Raw genomic sequence first — 21,046 nt, forward strand, 5'->3', positions numbered from 1 at the left:
AACTAGTATATTCCAGGCTCTAGGCTGGGGATATAAAGATGAATTAGAAACAGCTCTGGCCTTTGAATAGCTCTTAACCTAAAAAATATGTTAAGAAAAAGTAATGAAGAGGCTGGGCGCAGTGGCACATGCCTGTAATCCCAGCACTTTGGGAGGCCGAGGCAGGTGGATCACCTGAGGTCGGGAGTTTGAGACCAGCCTGTCCAACACGGAGAAAACCCATCTCTCCTAAAAATACAAAATTAGCCACGGGTGGTGGTGCATGCCTGTAATCCCAGTTACTTGGGAGGCTGAGGCAGCACAATCATTTGAACCCAGGAGGCACAATCATTTGAACCCAGCCAAAATCATGCTACTGCACTCCAGCCTGGGCAACAAGAGCAAAACTCCATCTCAAAAAAAAAAAAAAAGTAATGAAGGTCCTATTTGATAGGCACTCTAATAAGATTTGATAAAGTGCTACTAGTGCTACTAGAAACCAAAGGGAGCCTCAAAGTCAGCCGTTAGAGTTTGATTTGATAAAGATGAAATAGAGAATTGATTCTAAATTCACTTTTCATACAATATCCAATATACTCCTCACACACAATCAATGGATCCTGTAGGTTTCCTTCCTGCCCACATTTTCCATGTCCACCATTACATCTTGTCTGGACTGCAGCAGCAGACTAACCACTGGTGTCCCTGATTTGCTGCTACCTTCTGTCCTCCACTGAAGCCAGATGACTTTTCAGAAATACAAACTGGATCTTATCACCTCTTTTAAAATCTCATCGGCTGGGCACGGTGGCTCAAGCCTGTAATCCCAGCACTTTGGGAGGCCGATGGGCGGATCACGAGGTCAGGAGATCGGGACCATCCTAGCTAACACTGTGAAACCCCGTCTCTACTAAAAAATATGAAAAACTAGCCGGGTGAGGTGGCGGGCGCGTGTAGTCCCAGCTACTCGGGAGGCTGAGGCAGGAGAATGCCGTGAACCCGGGAGGCGGAGCTTGCAGTGAGCTGAGATCCGGCCACTGTACTCCAGCCCAGGCGACAGAGTGAGACTCCATCTCAAAAAAAAAAAAAAATCTCATCAACGACATTTCATTTCCTAATGAATCCAAATTTCACAAGGCCTACAATGCCTCCCAATTCTTTTTCTCTCTGTGCTCAGCACTCTCAATCTCCCACACTGAGTTCCAAACACACTAAATGCTCTTTTACTTTTTGGTACTCCCAGGTTTTTAGTCACACTGCTGCCAACTCTTACATCAACCTCCTCTCTTCTCACCCTCTCTCTAGTTTCTAACTCCTTCTTATCCTACAGTCTCAGTGTGAATTTCCTATACCACTCCACACTTCCCCATCAGACATTCAGCATTCATCATAGTCACTGTAGTCCTGATCTTTCAACCTACCCCCCTCTTGACTGGTGTCTTTCCTGCTAACTCCAAGAATTAGCCTTCCCCTTCCTCATTACTCACTGACACACACCCTGAACCATATATTTTAGGACTTACTTACATCTTATTGAACTTTATTATATTCAGATTTAACTAACACCTATTCTGTGCTGGATTCTGCCTTAGATCTTTTTGTTCCCCTTAGTTCTTATAGCAATTTATTTTTATTTTTTTATTTTACCTTAAGTTCTGGGATATATGTACAGGATGTGCAGGTTTGTTACACAGGTATACATATGCCATGGTGGTTTGCTGCGCCTATCAACCCATCATCTAGGTTTTAATCCCTGCATGCATTAGGTATTTGTCCTAATGCTCTCCCTCCCCTTGCCTCCTCACCTCCCAACAGGCCCCAGTGTGTGTTGTTCCCCTTCCTGTGTCCATGTGTTCTCATTGTTCAACTCCCACTTATGAGTAAGAACATGTGGTGTTTGGTTTTCTGTTCCTGTGTTAGTTTGTTGAGGATAATGGCTTCCAGCTCCATTCATGTCCCTGCAAAGGACATGATCTCATTCTTTTATATGGCTCCATAGTATTCCATGGTGTATATGTCCTACATTTTCTTTATAGGAATTATTTAAAAAGACAACTGAGATAAATATTAGCACACTAATTATACAAAGGGAAAATGATGAGAGATGAAGTTCCCTGCTTAAGTTCACAAAACAATGATAAAGCCAGGATTTCTAAACCAGGGTACCCCAAATCTAAATCCAAACTTCCCACTAGACCTGTGTTATTTTTCTGTAATTGTTTACCCAGGTAAGCTTTGCCAGGAAGCTGAGTCACAGCAGGCACTAACATACCAGCTGCAATAACAAGAGTACAATAAAAACTGAGTGAGTTCAATTCTTCTTATTTCTGTCTGAATATTAGGTTTCTTGGAGATAGTTGAAAGGTATTATTTTTAAATAACCAAAAAAGTTTAAAGCGACTACATTTCTATTTCCATTTAAAGCTCTAAAACTTGGACTTGTCCCTGAAAAGCAGGGATGGTTTTCCCTTCTGTTTTTTCTTCTTCTCTTCCTTCTTTTTGCTACATAAAAATGTTAAGTACTATAAATAACATAATTTATGCATAATGTCTTTCAAGGAGATATGCTAAAGTCCTAAAATATTATTAAGTGAGCCAAAAAATGTCTCAGCGTGATTTCTTAAGGTGAAGGTACATCATTAAAAAATAATGTAAGGCCACACACATAGGCTTGGCTTCTGGGCACCATCCAGCCCCAAGCAGAGCAAGATAGATTCACCTGGAAAAATGCCAGGTATCTGAGTTATGAAAGGGAAGTCATGATCGAGAATCAGATGCAGCATGACTGTGAGAGTTTGGGGACAGACACCAAGGAAGGCCATGCAAGTTAATCCTCATGACCTCAACGATGCTTTATCTCCTTCTTACCCATCACAGCCATGTTTGAAAACTCATCAAGACAACAACTATTTCATTAAGAGAATGAGATGAAAATAAGCATAAATAAAAGTTCTAATTTTTTCCATAACCCAATGCATCCAGTTTTGCACCCACTGTGATACCAGCATCCTATATGTGTATATACTGGCCTACAAAAAAAATTGAAACTTCTTAGCACATTCACAATGCTTTTCACCATCCAACTATCAACCATATCTTTACTCTCATCTCCTACCAAAATCCTTTGGTCCAGCCATGTCAAACTTCTCACTTTGAGCTTTTGTATCTGCTGATCCCCCTACTGAGAACGGCCTTCCTGCATACCCCTTCTTGCAGAACATCTCTTTCTCAAGGACTCAATTCAAATGTCACTTCCTCTAGGCAGCCTGTGCAGACTCCCATTGGCAGAATGTATTGCTCTCACCACTGTATTCCTACAACACTATTTAAATCCTAGGATGGAACAAATCTTATTGTAATTTTCTTATCTGATACAAGGCTCTTTTCCCCTTTTTAAACTGTTAAGCTCCTTAAGGACACGATCTATGGCTTAATCATCTTTGGATTCCTGGAAGCCAGCACAAGACCCAGCCACAGTAGATGGTCAATTAATTTTCACTTAAAGAATGAGACAAAGCCGGGCACGGTGGCTCAAGCCTGTAATCCCAGCACTTTGGGAGGCTGAGACGGGCGGATCACGAGGTCAGGAGGTCGAGACCATCCTGGCTAACACGGTGAAACCCCATCTCTACTAAAAACTACAAAAAACTAGCCGGGCGAGGTGGCGGGCGCCTGTAGTCCCAGCTACTGGGGAGGCTGAGGCAGGAGAATGGTGTGAACCTGGGAGGCGGAGCTTGCAGTGAGCTGAGATCCGGCCACAGCACTCCAGCCTGGGTGACAGAGCGAGACTCCGTCTCAAAAAAAAAAAAAAGAATGAGACAAGACTCTGGGCCTGACCCTTTCCTTTATGCCTTTGGTAGGGCTGCAGTGTACAACCTTGCAGACTTTATACTGCATAATTCTAGCAGCTGCCACTCACCTAGACTACTACATAAATGATGCCCCATGGAGTTGTACAACACAGAAGCCCCACTTTTATAAAGCCCACAATGGCTCCACACAAACTGTGGCTCAATATACATGTTGGTAGGTATATCTCTATGTTCAGAGTATGGACGGATGGATGGATGGATGGATGGATGGATGGATGGATGGATGGAGATAGATAGATAGATAGATAGATAGATAGATAGATAGATAGATAGATAAAGATATTTATATATGCCATGAAGATCTAAAGACCTGTGTTCTAGTGTTCTAGAACAAATACTGCCAATGATTTAAATAATATTTATTGTTGGTATAATAATGCATGATAATATAATTATAATGTTACAGTACATAGCTATGCTGCTTTAGCCTTTGCAAAATGCTTTCACATTCAATATCTTATTTAATTTCCACAACCAATTGGCAAAGTAAGGCCTTTATTTTGGCCTTGTTGAAAAGACCTATTTAGATCATGAAAGAAACCAAAACACAGAAGAATTGGGTGACTCTCCAATGTTACCCGGCTGCTAAATGATAGAGTCAGGATCCATCAAAGTTTTCTTGTCCCTATTTCAATGTTTTTTGTTTTGTTTTGTTTTTTACTACATCAATCCCCTGGGAGTTGTCAGGGAAAAAAAAATGGAGGGAAGAAAAATGTTAGAAAGCAAAAATATTTGAGGATAGCTGACCACCAAGACAAATTCCCAGGCAGAGACAATCTGCTTAGTTCTCTAAGCAGTTCTCTCTTCCATGTTCACATTACTTTAATTTTTACTTTCTTTTGCCATGCTGCTTGGAATTTAACGGTTTGGAGACTTTCTTAATTAACAAACATCCTCTTTAAAGAATACATTTACCTCTGGTAATGTTAGCTGGATATCAATCATTTACAAATGTGTGTAAGCTTGTTCCATGAATTGCTTTCTTTCTAGCATAAAACTCAGAACTGTAGCACAGGGGAAACTGTGAATTTTGCTTGGAAAGAAAGGAGATGGGTCACCTTGAGACATGAGGAATATTGAGGATAGAACAAATCCAAATGAGGTTATACAGTGGGGGCCACAGGGAAGGCTGGAGATAATGCAACAGGAAAGTGAAAGGGGGATGGTTAAGTAGTTAAATCCTGTTTGGTCTCCAAGTGAGCAAGCTTCAACATAATCAGTTGAAGCCAAAACTCATTTATGGGAAAAAAGAAATAAATAAAAAGTAAAAAGTGTATAATTAATGAGGAGATTTTTTTTTCATTTAATAACTGGAAAAGCTGGCAAGATCAAAAAGCCACTCACCAAAATAGATTTTTTTTTCCTCCTGGGCACACACCTAGATGACATTTACCAACCTCTCTTGCTGTTAGATATAGCCACCATCTGAGTTCTGGCCAGTGAAATGTGATCAGCCCTGGCCCATAAAAACCTCTCACTGGTAACCTTCCATTCTTTTCCCCTTCCCTGGTGACCTTGGGAGGCACATACTGCACATGCTAGAGCCACAAGAGGAAAGGAGCCAGGGTCCCTGAATCATGGTTTACAGGGGAGCCACGTGTTAACCAGGAACATCCATTTGAAAATCTGTAGAAAATCTATTTTCTATAAGCAGTTGATAAAAACGTGTTTTTGAAAAACCATTATCTTTTTATCAAAATGAAGGGACAGCTACCTTCTTGTCATGTAGTGAAGGAAAGGCATTCTGTAGCAAAGAAAGGCAGTGACGTTTATATGGAATAAAGTTAACAGGCAGCGTTTCAGCATGAAACGCTCATACACGAGCATTCATACGTGAACTGAGTATTAGCAAAAGTGAGCAGAAGCAGCCCCTGACCTGCAGACTCTGAGCTTTAAAAAGCAGCCCTTGAGCAATGCTAGTAAGATGAACTTGACATAAGAAAACAGTGTCAGATACAGAAAAGCACTTTCTTCCTTCCTTTCTTTCTTTATGCAAATATGTTCGTGTGTCTATAATGTACCATGCACTATTTTAGGTGCTAGAGATAGTGAACAAAATAAAATTGCTGCCCTCGTGAAGTTTATATTCCAAAGGGGTTAAGTCAGATAATAAACCTTTAAACAGAAAAACACAAATAAGAAAACAACACAATTTTAGAGAATAAGTGCTACAAAGAAAATAAATCAAATTCAAATGGTATAGGGAGTAACTGATGATAGCAGCAGAGCTAATTCAGCCAGCGTGGTTAGAAGCGATCTTTCTAAAGAAGTGACATTTAAACTACATATTGAACAAGGCCTAGAAAGCAGATTTGGAAAGATCTGACTGAAGGGCCTGCCAGGTTGAGAAAAGAACTACTGCACAGGCCTTTTGGAGGGACACAAAGAATTCCAGTGTGATGGGAAAAGACTGAACAGTGGAGAGAGTGAAACAAGATGAATTTGGAGAAGTAGGCAGGTTCCAGGTCACATAGGGCCTGACACAGGACCAAGTTTGCATATTATTCTGAGGCAGGGAGCTATGAGACAAATCTCAACAGGAGGGTAGCATAATCTACTTCCACCTTAAAAGTTCAATTTAAAGATGTTTGAAGATGAACTACGGTGGGCAAGAGTGGATGCTATCGGGATCACTAGCCAAAAGATAAAGGAAGCTTGGTACAGGGTGGTAGTGGTGAAGATAGCAAGACATGAGTGAATTTGTGATTCATTTTGGAGGGAAAACTAACAAGACTTTCTGATGTAGCAGATGTTGGGAATAAAGAAAAGAGTGGAATCAAGGATGATATCTACGTCTTATGACCTGAGCAACTAAGTGGATGTACCCTTTTCACCCAAAATTGGGAGAAAAGCACCTGGTTCTGTTTTCAAGACCCTGGAACTCAGGGTATCTTTGTAGTAAAATACTTCAGCTACATGAAGATCATGATGCTACATAGATCATGATGTTCACACATTTTATAAAATGCAAAATATTTAAATGTAAAAAAAAAAAGTTATGTAAGTATTGGATAACTAGATGCATAATTAAACAAACTAGCCCGTTCCCCTACACAATCTCATAAGCATTTGCAGAGTCTTGTTTCTATAGAGGTTCATTCACATGAGTCTCTGTGTCTAGTAAATATCCACCCCCTGGGCTTCTATGAACTGGCCTGAAAACCTAATCAATGCCTACACTTCTGTCACAAAGAAACAACTAAAAATTCTGCACATATCTTGCAAATAAATGTTTGAAGCATGAAGTATGGTAAAAAAATGATAATAATAATAAAACAAAACAATGCTATTTGAACTTCCATCCTGACCATTGCCCCAGTTGATTTGACTGGGGTTCATTCCTAAGGACAGAGCTTAGGAATTTACCCCTTCTTTTAACAACTAGGTGGAATAACCAGGATTTGAAGTTGAACTTTATTTTTCTTTGTGTCATACTTTCAAGAAGAAAATCTTGTGTGTGTGGGTGCCGGGGGCAGGGTGGGCAGCAGGGGTCGGGGAGTTGGTGGTTAAGAAGATTTCAAGTGGGTGGGAGAGCAGGAATAGATGCACTTTGGCTAAGTAGCCTAGGAAATAATGAAGCAGAGGCAGAGAAAAGCCAGGCCTGGGAACAAGGCTCAGCTGCATTTACTGCTGGGAAGAAAGTGACATGTGAGCTATCCTGAACAAAGCGAAGGCTAGGAATCTGTGCCTTGGAAAGGGGAGGTGGCCCAAGGTATTCAGAATGCCCTGGAAATAAATGGGAGCAGGAGCTAAGAATTAAGGTTTTGCTGACGATGACTAATCGGAAGAGGCTTTTGATCCCTACTATGGTTTGAATGTTTGTCCCCTTCAAAATTCACGTTGAAATTTCATCACCATTGTAACAATATTAAGAAGTGGAACTTTTAAGAGGTGATTAGGCCATGATGGCTCTGCCCTCATATAAAAAGGCCAGTTCTGGCCCCCTCTTGCCCACTTCTCGCTCTTCTGCCTTCCACCTGTGATGATGAATCAAAAGGGCCCTCATCAGATGTTGGCACCTTGATTTTGGACTTCCTAACCTCCAGCACCATCAGAAAACAAATTTCCATTCTTGGTAAATTACCCAGCCTCAGGTGTTCTGTTACAGAGGCACGAATGAACTAAGGTGATGCTTTGCTGTCCAAAGTAGAGCTTTAGGAGACTGAAGTCCACACTTGAGAAGAAACTGGGCTATGTAGATCATGACGTTCACACATTTTATAAAATGCAAAATATTTAAATCTAAAAAAAAGTTACCTAAATACTGGGTAATTAGAAGTGTGATTAAGTAAACTAGCCCATTTCCCCTACACAATCTCTTAATTAAGAATTTGCAGAATCTTATATCTATAGAAGTGCATTCACATTAGTCTCTGTGTCTAGTAAATATCTACCCACTTAGCTATTCTGTGGGCTGCGTTCTGTTTGAACTCTGATCTCTCTTCCACTTTCCCAGCCTCTTATCATTCTAAGGGTCATACCCTTCACCACCACCTCTAGTCATATGAAAGAAGTTGTAAATCACCTTGCTGATCAGCTGCTGTTTCAGACATGTCAGTTTTGTTACATGAAATTATTAAATTCATACCAATTCAGGTCATTTTTTTCCAAAATATTTCCTTGAATACAATTCCACTTGTGTTTTTCCAAGGAAGGAATGACTTCACCTGTACATTATTATGCTTGGTGCCCCACTGCTAACAATATGCACCTGGAAGAACTGATGAACCCTAGTCCTTCCATCTGAGTGTATTCTCCCCTGCTTCCTGCCAATTTGATCTCTTTCTCAAAGTACGGGTCTCAGTGAGCACACAATCCTGCAATTCCAAGAAAGACATTCATAAACATTAATGATTTAAGTAAATAATAATGATAAAAATAATAACTGTGATCTATTCAATATTTAGGGAATACCAGACAATTTGCTAAATTTCTGACATGCATTGTTTCATTATCATCTTAATTGGGAAATCCATTTACCATGTTGAATTTGGCATAACAAAATGCTAATTTATAACTTGTGGTCTGTAAAAAGTCTGTTGCTTGGCAGCAGTGCCAGAGCAAACTCCTGATGACTCAACAATTTGCACTTTGGTAACTCCCAATGCTTTCTCTATTAAAAACTGCTTTCAGTTGTGAGCTCTGAATTTTGGTATCCTTCTGAACGCACAAAAGTTGGATCCATTAATTCAGGAAGACATATCAGTAGGCTTATGCTATTATGCACAAGGTAATATAACCCCCCCACCCCCAAATCCTACAAATGGCAGTGGCATAGAAGATTATTTCTCACTCATGCCACATATCCATCACCTGTCAGTTGTCATACGGTTCCATGTCACCTTCATTCTGGGACGTCAGCTAAAGGAGAAGCCCTGACCTGGAACATTGCCAGTTTTTGTTTCAGCGAGAAAAGAGAATGATGTGGAATTCTGCAAAAGCTCCTTGAGGTTCTACTCTGAAACTATGTATCATTTCTACTCACATTTCATTAGCCAAAACTGATGTTGGCAAAATTGGGAGGGCAACCAACATTTTGAATGCTAACACAGTATTGGAAGAGTGTGGGTAGTGGAAGGAGAGGGAGCAGCCTAAGTCAGGCAGAAAGCTCTGGAGTAGAAATGAGTTGAGGATGATCTTTTTACTTCATTTCTCTGAGCCCTCATGTCTGTACTCATAAAAAGGAGTTAATTTGGCCAATGCTGCAACTTTCTCACAGATTTACTGTAAGGTTCAAAAAGTGTAACATATTTAAAAGGAGTCTGACAAATTCAAAACACTCACAAGTAAAAGGTATTACCATTTAATGTTAATGGTAGTGCTTTCCATGCCTGACAGATGGCATGATGTGTATATTACATTGTTCTTTATGCTCCTAAGTAACTTTTTACTACAGGAAGAAAAAGTTTAGGAGACTCTATCTAGGTAGACTCCAAATTCAAGAATTAAGATCATGATTAGGACCCTTGTTACTATACTTTCCTCAGACACTATTTCTAATGCATCAGAAACTACTTAAGACCAACCTGTTGAAAATGTCATTACAAAGGGAAAAAGCCTCAGCCGACAAGATTCCTAAAACATTATAATCCAACTAGAGCAGTTTTCAAAATGGGGAAGGCTCCTACTGGAGTCTGAAGAGGAAAATGAAACAGCCTCCTGTGAACCGTATCACAGCCGACAAAAGGTCTTATTGTCTTCTATTGATTGGCCAGGAGTTCAGCTATCTTCCCTACGGCAGTTTCTACAACAATCTCTACAGAGCAGGAGCCCGTAATATGCCACCTCTCTGCTTCTAACTTAGGAAGTTAAGGAAACTGAAAGCCTTTTGTGCTTCCTTTTCCACTGAGAGCCTGAATAGGCTTTTCAAGATGGCCTAGACAATGTGTGTAATATTTTGTTTCAACTTGCAAACCACTCTTGCTCATTGTGGCTTTTATCATATGAGTCATTTTCATCCCATTTACTCAGAGTAAAAATAACTTGCTTCAAGCAGCTCATAAGTATTTACTTCTTTCTAGGCTGTGGAGAGACCATGAATGCAGCCTCAGAGAGTCTCTGTTCCTAGGAGGGCACTTGGCCACCTGTAAGCTTGTCTATCTGATCATTTCAAAGGGCAAATCTTAGGAGAGAGCTAGGGAAATGGCCTCCATGATCATTTATCTCATTTAATTCATCTAAAGGTAACCATAAAAGAATAGTTGCTAAAACCCTATTTTGTTGAGGTAAAGGGCAAAGCTTACTTGGTTTCAGGAAGACAAACCTCTCCTCCAGCTCCAGGGAATAAACACAATTAGCCCAAACCAGTGACAGCCATCTCATTCTCTTTTCTCAAACATCGGTCTAGAAGTGTGTGTGTGGTGAGGATAGAAGTGGTGTAACCTGGGTCTGAAAAATAACACAGGGGAAGTCTTCTGTATCTGGTTATGGTGGTAATAGGGGTAGAGTGGGGGAATGACTTTCTAGGAAGGACTTTCTTTGAGCATAAAATGACAGAACTTCACACAGACAAGGTTTTTAAGCCCTGCCCCTTCCTCTCTTCCTGGCTTAGGATGCTGCTGTGAGGGTACCAGGCTTAGAGCTATGGAAGTCATCATGCAATCACGGAAAAATAAGCCCAAAGATCAAAGTTCAAATGCTGAAGATGGCAGAAGGAATGAGAGAAAGGCATCTGCTCTAAATGTTGGCATTCACTCTAATGGGTTCTCTGTGCCTCACAGCCAGATGCCCAGTATTCGACCCCAGCTTTAACCCATGAGTTCTGTTCCTGCATGCTAGAAGGGGTCCAATGTTTAGCCATTTCTCCTTAGGTGCTATCCTTCTCTCCAAGAAAATGTCCCCTGGAGCTTATGGAAAGTCTCCATACAACAGGGAAACGACTGAAGCCCAGTCACATTGCCATTATCCAACAGCAATAGCACCACAATGCAAACTGGCCTAAGGCCAGGCTCATACACTGAGCTAAACAGGAGCACGTCTAAGAAAACAGTGATTCAGACCTAAAAACCACTCAACATTATAAAATAAGGCCTCATAGAGAAAGAGCAGATTGATATTGCAGGTGGCTCCTCATGGAGCCAATCTTTTGTAATAAAAAACGATATCAATGAGAAATGAATCAAAGAGTCCCAAACAGCATTAGCACCAGCAGTTTTCTCCCATATTCTGCCGTGTCTCGACGGAGAAGTGGGGCCAGGAATGTTGGCTATGCTGATTTCAACGAACAACTAAAAGGTCTGCAAGTGGAGTAATCAGGATTCACATTGTTTCTGAGGTTCCTTCTATCATTTTTATAATTGTTCAAAGTCTATCCCTGCATATAGGAAAAGGTAAGAAGGTATATATTTTAGACTATTATGTGGCTTATAGGATTTTTCCATGGTAAATAGTGGGAATAATCACATTTTTAACTTTTAAAATTACTTACATTTTCTGATAGAAAATAGCATAAGATCTAAACATAAATATTAATATGAAGTGTTGAAATTGATACTCCCATCACCCCAAATTAACAAATAACTAAGATGTATTAAAGGGAAAATGAAAAGGTTCATAAGCAAAGGGGCAGTTTCATTCTCCCAAGTGGCATGTCTCCTTAAAACTTCAAATCCATAAAACAAGCCAAAAAAAAAAAAGGGTGAAAAATAAGAAGACAAAATTATTATATATTATTAGAATATATTGTTAATAAAAATTATGGTAGTAACAAACAAAGTCTTCCAGAAGAAATGAAAAAAAAAAAAAAAACAGAGGGTTCCTACAAGGTACTGGTCTCTGTAGTAATAAGATACATCCTCTTGACAACTAGAGGTCTTTAGTCAAAGCCAAAATGTTAAGCAGGGATTAGCAAGATATAGCCATTCCTGGGTATATGCAGGGAATTGGTTGTAGGCCCCTGTGTATACCCAAATCTACATATACTCAAATCCCGAAGTAGGCTCTGCAGAACCCACTGTATAGGAAAAGTTGGCCCTCCAAATAGGCAGGTTTTGCATTCTGTGAATTCTGTATTCTTGACTTGTGTTTGGTTGAAAAAAATCCATGTATAAGTGGGCATGCAAAGTTTAAATGCATGTTGTTCAAGGGTCAACTATGAGACAGCAGAATAGTAGAAATTCACCATTTCTATCATCAGTTATTACTGCCTTTACCTTTAGAATACCTGACCTACTTGAGAGCTAAAACACTTAGAGGAAAGTGACCAGAATTTTGCAGCATTCATTGAAGACAACTACCCAAATCATCACGGTGCAATATATCATTAATGAAGACAACAGGAATAATTGGAACTAGAACAAACAGAAAAATAGCCCAGCCATCACTTTGCTTATTAAAGGTTTTGCAAACTGATGGAAGGGAGCCATGAGCACATTGGAAATGGATGGGCTCAGATATTATGGCACTATACACACAGACCAGGTCGAACTAACTCCCACTCCTCTGGCATGTTAAGGTAATAGGGATGTGCAATGCTCACCACTAGTAGGTTGCAGTACTCAGCCTGAAAAAACGGTGCTCTCTTAAGACGGAGGAGTTGTTTCTCTAGAGCAGAAATGTGGGTCATTGATGCCTGAGGCCACCATCCCACTGTAATGGCATCAGCCCACGTGCCAAAGTTATGAGTCTCTCCATCACTGTGACTTTTAGTAGAGATTGGGAATTGGCAATGCATGAATCAGTCATTAAGAAACCCACTAAAAAGAATAAAAACCTGATCTTGTCAGGTCAAGGAGATAGCAGCTTAGTATGAGTTAATATCAAAGTATCATTTGAAAACAGAATCCACCATGTACATTTAATTAAATATGAAGATGGCAATCTCATCAAATGAGAAAAGAGAATATGATGTGTCTATGGTTGATCTAGTGATTGCTATGTGCACAGCAGCAGAACATGGGATTTGATATGTCCCTGTTGCCTTTGTTTCTTTGCTGTGTTTCATAACTACCTTCAAAGGTCTTGCTTTCTCATGCTACTGAGCAGTATGGATAAACCAGGAGAACACAGAACCTTCAGCAATTGATATGATTTCTTGTAGGATTGCATAGGACCAGAGCCAAGTGATAGTTTTCACTCTTTAACCACACCTACCAGGAATACACTTCTCAGTCAACCTCTCACAAGTGACTTCATTAAATAGCGTACTTACCTTCACAGTAGGCAGAGTCTCCCTGGACAGAGATGTAACCACTCTTGCACTCACAAGTAGCTTTTGTATTCCAGTTTTTGCACTCTGAGTTTTCACCACATTTAGGTCCTTCTGCACAAAAGTTATGACCTAGAAAAAACAAATAAAATTGTACAACAGAAAAGAAAGAAATAAAGTAACTCCCCAAAATAAAGTATGTAACATTTTTTTTATTATACGTCACTATGCAGGAAAATACACTTTGGCAGTATGTAAGGATAAACTGGATAAGAAAGTGGCAGAATAGACATAGGAAACTTTGGGCTGTCCCAGGCATAAGAGGCTTTCCCCTACCCATATTCAAATTTGCTAAGGCTGTTCCTGCCTGAATGCTTTTATCCATGCTGATCCTGCATCCTCTTCTCACTACATTCTTACATGACTATTCTTTTTGTAATTGTTTTCTTGTAAAATTTATAATACAAAGAGTACATAAAATTAATATATATGAATATATAAAATAAAATGAATACAACCAGATTATCAAAACTCCTTAATTTCCCTCCCCAATGAATCTCCCTCCCAGCCACTAGAGATAACTATCCTCAATTTTGAGTTCATCACTCCCTTGCAGCTTTTTATAGCTTTACTACATATTTGTGTTTATGCCTAAACAATATACCATTTAGCTTTGCCCATTTTAAACTTCATATAAGGGAAATCATACTGTACATATCTTCCATGGTACATTTTCTTAAAAAATAGTTTATATCCATAGGTTTCCAGGGAACAGATGGTGTCTGGTTACAGAAGTTCTTTAGTGGTGATTTGTGAGATTTTGGTGCACCCAACACCTGAGTAGTATACTCTGCATCCATTTGTAGCCTTTTATCTCTCAACCCCATGCCCCTTTCCCCCTAACTTCCTAAAGTCCATTATGTCATTCTTATACCTTTGCATCCTCATAGCTTAACTCCCACTTTTGAATGTGAACGTATGGTTGGTTTTCTATCCCTGGGTTACTTCACTTAGAATAATGGTCTCCAATCTCATCCAGGTCATCCAATCTCATCCAGAATTAATAACATTAATTCATTCCTTTTTATTGCTGAGTAGTATTCCATCATCTATATCAGTTTCTTTATCCACTCACTGACTGATGGGCATTTGGGTTGGTTCCACATCTTTGCAATTGTGAACTGCGCTGCTATCAACATGCATGTGCAAGTATCTTTGTCATATAATGAGTTATTTTCCTCTGGGTAGACACCCAGTAGTGGGATTGCTGGATCAAACTCTACTTTCAGTTCTACTTTTAGTTCTTTCCGGAAACTCCACGCTGTTTTTCATGGTGGTTGTACTAGTATACATTCCCACCAGCAGTGTAGAAGTGCTCCCTGTTCACCACATCCACGCCACATCCATTTTATTTTTATTATACTATGGTGTACTTTTCTCTATTCATCCATGTGAATGCCTTTAGCTATGGGTTCATTCATTCAACAAAGGATTTAGAATATTATATAAACTTAGTTGACAAAGCAGGAGGATCAGCACCAATTTTGAAAGACTTTCCCATGAGTAAAATGCCATCAGACTGTACTTTTAAACACACTGGGAAACAAAAACAATTTGTGTGACTCACTTATTGCAATATTCACTTAATGGCCATAGTCTGGAACCGAATCCATAATATCTCTGGGGTATGCCGATACTATAGATGGACATTTGAGCTATTTGAGGGTTTTCATTGACAAACGAAGCTGCTAAAAACATTCTTAAACATGTTTCCTGGGGCATACTCTTTAGCCACGTATTCAACATTTTCTTTGCTTAACATTCTTTCTTGTTCCCTGCTACTTCTTCAAAGAAATTTTTCTTCCTAATATAGCCTTTAGAAGTTCCTACAGTATCTTTTCATAGTGACTCTGCTCAATTTCAATTTGTCTACATGTGTCTTTAGACTATCTTCATACTTAAAAAAATAGTTTTACTGAGTATAGTTATTTTATCTCAACATTTTGAAAATGTCATTCCATGTTTTCTGGTTTCTATTATTGCTGCTGAGTCACTTATTAATCTAATAGTCATTCCTTTATATGTGGCAACCCCTTTCTCTGTGGATGCTTTTAAGATCTTTTTTATTTGTGTGTTAGGTTGGGTTTTATTGTTATTTTGAGACAGAGGCTCACTCTGTTGCCCAGGCTGGAGTGCAGTAGCACAATCATTGTTCTTTGCAGCCTCGGCCTCGTGGGCTAAAGTGATCCTCCCACCTCGGCAACTGAGTAGCTGGGACTACAGGTGTGTGCCACCAGGACCAACTAATTTTTTTTTTTTTTTTTTTTTTTTTTTTTTGCCAGATGAAGTCTCACTATGTTGCCCAGGCTTGTCTCAAACTCCTAGGCTCAAGCGATTTCCCCACCCTCTCCACCTCCCAAAGTCCTAGAATTGCAGGCATGAGCCACCACACCCAGCCTGATTGGGGTTTGTTTGTTTTGTATTTTTTCAGTTTTAATCTAAGGTATGTAGGTATAAATGTATTTGTATTTAAGATTTGGGGGGATTCTTGAATCTGAAAAAATGATGAAATCTTTTATCATTTTGGAAAATTCTTAGATATTCTCTCTTCAAACATTCCCTTTCCACGTTTTTCTCTATTTTGTCTTTGTGGACTTCCAATTAGATAAATGTTCTTTCTTCTCAAGCTCTCATCTATGTTATTTAGACTTGCTTTCATATCTTCTGTTTTTTTCTTTATGCCAAATTCTGTATCATTTCCAGATGTACCTATCAGTTAATTCTGTCTTGAGCTGTGTCATATTCTCTTTCAGTCACCGACATCATTTTTAATTTCACTTGCTGTATTTTTATTTTTAGAATACTATTTCATTATTTGTCAATCTGCTTAGTCAAATTTGATAGTCTCTTATTATTTCATTTTTTAAATTTCCTTTTTAAAAAGATTCTTTAAACATGTTACATATAAATATTTTATATTGATAATTCTAATATCTTCAAGCTTTGTGCATCTACTTTTACCATTTGTTGTTTATGCTGAGTAGCATGCATGATGACTTATTCTCTTGTGTTTTGAGTGATTCTTCTATCTGTAAGCTCATATTTTTTGGAATTTAATCTGTGAGAATTATTTGAGGTTTTGGTTTTTAAACTGCATTTCTTCGGAGAGGACTTGTTTCCTTCTGTCAGGGGTCTGAGTGAACTGTCAACCCAAGATGACTTTCAACTACATTTTTGTCTTAGGGCTTGAAGACTGAGTCACACAGGTGGAATAAAGTCCAGCCCTAAGCTTTCAGGAATACAAGATTTTCTCCTGTAGACCTCCATCTAGAGTCAAGACTGACAGGCAAGTCTCCTTGTACAGAGTGGATTTTTCCTAGTTCACCCATGGAGGGATTCACCCTTTAAGGTTCTTGATTTATGTTTCTCATACTTGCCCCAGGCTGTCTCCTGTCTGCTTACACAGTGTCCATTAGAAGCCAGATTTTAAACCACCAGAGACTACAAATTGCACTCAGGGCAAATGCCAGCTCCACTGTACTTCCTTATTTCAGTGGAATCACCCTCTTTCTATATTCTGGTCTCCAGTTGTTTTTTCCCCCTTACTGCCATTGCCACCAAATGTTCCAGAAAATTATGCAGCATTTTAGGTGAACTAGAAGGAATAGGTAACATCTACCATAAAGTTTGCGAAGTTCAAATATGATAAAATATATAAAGATGCTTTATCATCCTTAAATCAGCACCTTTAGTAAACAATAATTATGCTATATCACATACTGTGATCTCATAGAAAACAATGGATCTAGAAGTCAGGAGATCTAATTTATAATTTAGGGTCTGCAGCTAACAGTATAAATCACTTTGCTTTTCTAGGTATGTATATGGGGAATGGATGAAATTAGTAATTTTTAAACTGTGTTCCTCAGAGCTCTAGGCACAGATGAGTTGTTACACAGGGTTCAACTCTGTCTCTGATTCAAATAGAATAGTTATGCTTTTATATTTTTGACACATTGATCATGGTTTCTTCTGTTGTTGTTGTTGTTGTTGTTGTTGTTGTTGTTGTTGTTGTTGTTATTTGAGACGAAGTCTCACTCTGTCACCCAAGCTGGAGTGAAGTGGCATGATATCGGCTCAGTGCCAACTCCACCTCCTGGGTTCAAGCAATTCTCCTCCCTCAGCCTCCCGAGTAGCTGGGACTATAGGTGCACACCACCACACCCAGCTAATTTTTGTATTTTTAGTAGAGATGGAGTTTCACTATGTTGGCCAGGCTGGTCTCTAACTCCTGACCTCGTGATCCACCTGCCTTGGCCTCCCAAAGTGCTGGGATTACAAGCGTGAGCCACTGCTCCCGGCCCATATTGATCATGTTAATCACAGTTTCTGGCTTAAAAATATGGAAATCACTCCACGAGATAAAGTCAAGTTAATCCCTTTCAGTGATAACATTCTAGAGCTATTTTTCTTTGAAATAAAATTTTAAACAATATTTGGAGAATTCTTACTCTGAAAGATAATAATATTGTTATTAAATGATAAATTTCATGCACCTATAATATGCCTGGCACGCTAGATGTTTTACATGGGAATAATAATATATACCTTTTAATATGTTGTTGAGAAAGTTAAATAGGCTAATCAGTGTGAGGCACTTGAAACAGTTCCTTATACCTATTAAAGAGGTCAATCAATGGTGGCCACTAATAATGATGATGATATTTTTAACAATGATGACTAAAGTTCAAAATAACTTAATGTTGTTATCCTCAACTTCAAGATAAAAAGTATAAATTCACAAAACTCTAGGTAGTAAGTGGAGATGCCAGGGTTCTAAATTAGGTCTGGCTAACTCCAAAGCCCATGTGCTTCTCACTACATCATATATCCTCCCAGATAGCAAAACCTGGTGATGAAAAGTGAAAGAGGTAGCCACTCCTTGGGACATTAGAGAGTAGATGCATAGGCCTAGATGAGTTACATCCAGCCTCACTACTTATGACCTGTTAACTGGTGATTGCCTCAGTCAAAAATCAGAGCAAGAGTCTAACTGGCTGGAAATCTGAAACCTCTGACAGTTGACAACACTTCTATAAGGGCTTGAGAGGCTTACAATAATCATTAAAACTAGCAGTGCTTGATGTTTTTCCTACCAAAAGGGTACTTTTAGGCATCACGTGTCTCTCTTCCAAAGGAAGAGCCTGGACTTCACTTCTCATGTCTGAATTGATCAATAATGAAATCAAATGGTCACATTTTCCTTCATTAGGAAGCTTGATTCAATGGCATATGTGCATCCTTTATCACACATATTCCTTGTCTGTGTTTCTTTTCTCTTTTTTTCCAGGAGACTTTAACTGTCCTTTTCTTTCCACATGCGTCTGACAGCCTGGAACAAAGCCTTTCAAACAGTGTTGATTTTCCAATGCATATGTTTCTATTAAGCATGTACCACGTCAAATCACAATGCCAGGAGTTGAGTAAATTGTATTTCAAGGACAGTGAAGGGCCGGTGGGACAAACTGACCTTCAAGTCAAATCCACTTTGATTATGCCTAACCATCCTTCAAGTCAAATCCACTTTGATTATGCCTAACCATTCTTCTCAAAAATGTGTTTTTTAAATTAATGGAGGCCTTTATTCAAGCAATATTCATTCCAAGCCCACTTACCTTTCTGCACAAGTGAGTGAATAATCATTCACTCAATATTTATGGGGCCTCTACTCTGTGGGCTGCAGCAGTACATAATTATCTGCAGACACTTCAAAGATGTTTAAGATATTCTCTGCCCACAGGGAAATTACAATCCCTAAGGGGCAATAAACCACATATGGCCTCAATCAAGGCAATCTTTGTTAAGTCAGATGTGAGCAGGAAAAAATGTCATAATGTTTCACAGAAGGATAAATTACTTCAAGATAACAAAAAACTATAATAGGTAGAAACTTGAGAGGAGCAGGACACAGATCCTAGTGGGAGAAATGGAATGCCAACTGAAGAAGAAGAAAGAAGGAGGAGTAAGTTTGGAGAATCCCAAATAATCTGCTACAGATGTAACAACAGCAATAATTAACATTTATTGAACATATACTATATGCTAGGCACTTGGCCAAGTGTTTTACATGCATTACCCCATTTAATCTTATAACAATTATATGAAGCTGAATTATTATCCCCATTTTACAGATGTGACAACTGAAGTTAGAGGAAGATGGTGCACTTGTGGAAGGTACAGAGCCATAGTCTGACTGAGGCTGGAGTACTTAATCACTGTCCTGTTCCACTGTCCTCTTAAGAACAACAAATTTTAAGCACCTCGCACATGTGCAGGCATTAAACCAGACAACAGGAATATAGCAAAAAATACCATAAACACGTCCTCATTCATCCTACATTCTAGCAGGGGTGACTGACTTTGAGCACTGGGTTACAAGGGGATATTATGATGGAGAGGGGCAGGGTGCTCCAGGAATGTATGCAGAGAAGAAACCTAACACAATGTTTTAAAGAAGAGATTTGAAGGATGAGTGAGGTTGGCTGCACAAAGAGTAAGAGTCTCAAAGGCTTAGAGAAGCATGTGCCCATGATATGTACAAAGAAATTAATGAAAGAAAATGTAAATGTTGGGGTCACACTTTCTCCTCTGGTTGGAAGCAGTCTAAAGTTTGGATGCTGTGGTGGTCTTATATCGAGTTCTGTTGCCATGAATGACCAGTAACACTAGCAAAATGATTTACTTTCATTAAATTCATTAGCCTAATCTGCATAAAATAAGCTCTGCCTATTACACTGAGGCTCCCCACACTGCCACTCTCCAAATCCCACTCTATATTGTTTATAATTATCGAGGAACCATCACTGATTCTGCTTCATCTCTTGGTTTTGCAGCCAATGACAGACATACACCATTATGATTCACTACTGTAACTTCTTCCACAACAAGGAATAAATGGGTCACTAATAGTTCTCAATCTCTTGTCCCTAAAATATACCCCAGCAGGTCAGCCAGGTTACCTTTGAAATTATATACCTGGACAATCTAAAAGTGCACTCCAGAGTCCTCTATTCTAAAATCTCAGAATATCAATACCTCTCACATTCACTACTGCTTACCCAACCTTGAAATCCATATAAGGAGCAATGGTATAGTGAGGGCAGCATATTCCATGTGCCTCAGACACATAGAGTCAGGTCCACTCACAGACTGGTTAAGAAGGATATGGCTGAAAGGTCTTTTATGAGAACTGGATGCCTTTATGCACTCCACAAGCAACACACATAACACAGGAGAAGCCTGGGCCCTTGAGAGCGAGAACATTCCTTAAGCTTTTGTGGACAGAAGGTAGGGCCATCAGAACAGGCCTAATAGAGACTGAACTCCCAACTCTCACAGGTTCTAGCTTAGAAAGCAATTGGTTTCTTCTATAGTAGTCAACATTTAAGGGTCTTTCCTTAAGGTCTGAGGCAGCCTAGCCTTAGTGTCAGGTTTCCTCTCTGGGAAAATGTGCCTACTTCTGGAAGCTTCATAGGCCTTGATCCACTGT

At 39.3% G+C, this 21,046-nt stretch overlaps 1 protein-coding gene across 1 annotated transcript in view; it reads right to left on the reverse strand.

Moving 5' to 3' along the window:
- Positions 1 to 21,046, reverse strand: part of NELL1 (neural EGFL like 1) — a 956,032-nt gene that overhangs the window by 633,253 nt on the left and 301,733 nt on the right. Inside the window, exon 13 of the mRNA XM_026454011.1 lies at positions 13,501 to 13,629. Coding sequence (XP_026309796.1) covers positions 13,501 to 13,629 — 129 coding nt within the window. The remainder of the gene's footprint in view (positions 1 to 13,500; positions 13,630 to 21,046) is intronic.

The sequence above is a fragment of the Piliocolobus tephrosceles genome, chromosome 13 (assembly GCF_002776525.5).
Source record: "Piliocolobus tephrosceles isolate RC106 chromosome 13, ASM277652v3, whole genome shotgun sequence".
NCBI classification, from domain to species: domain Eukaryota; kingdom Metazoa; phylum Chordata; class Mammalia; order Primates; family Cercopithecidae; genus Piliocolobus; species Piliocolobus tephrosceles.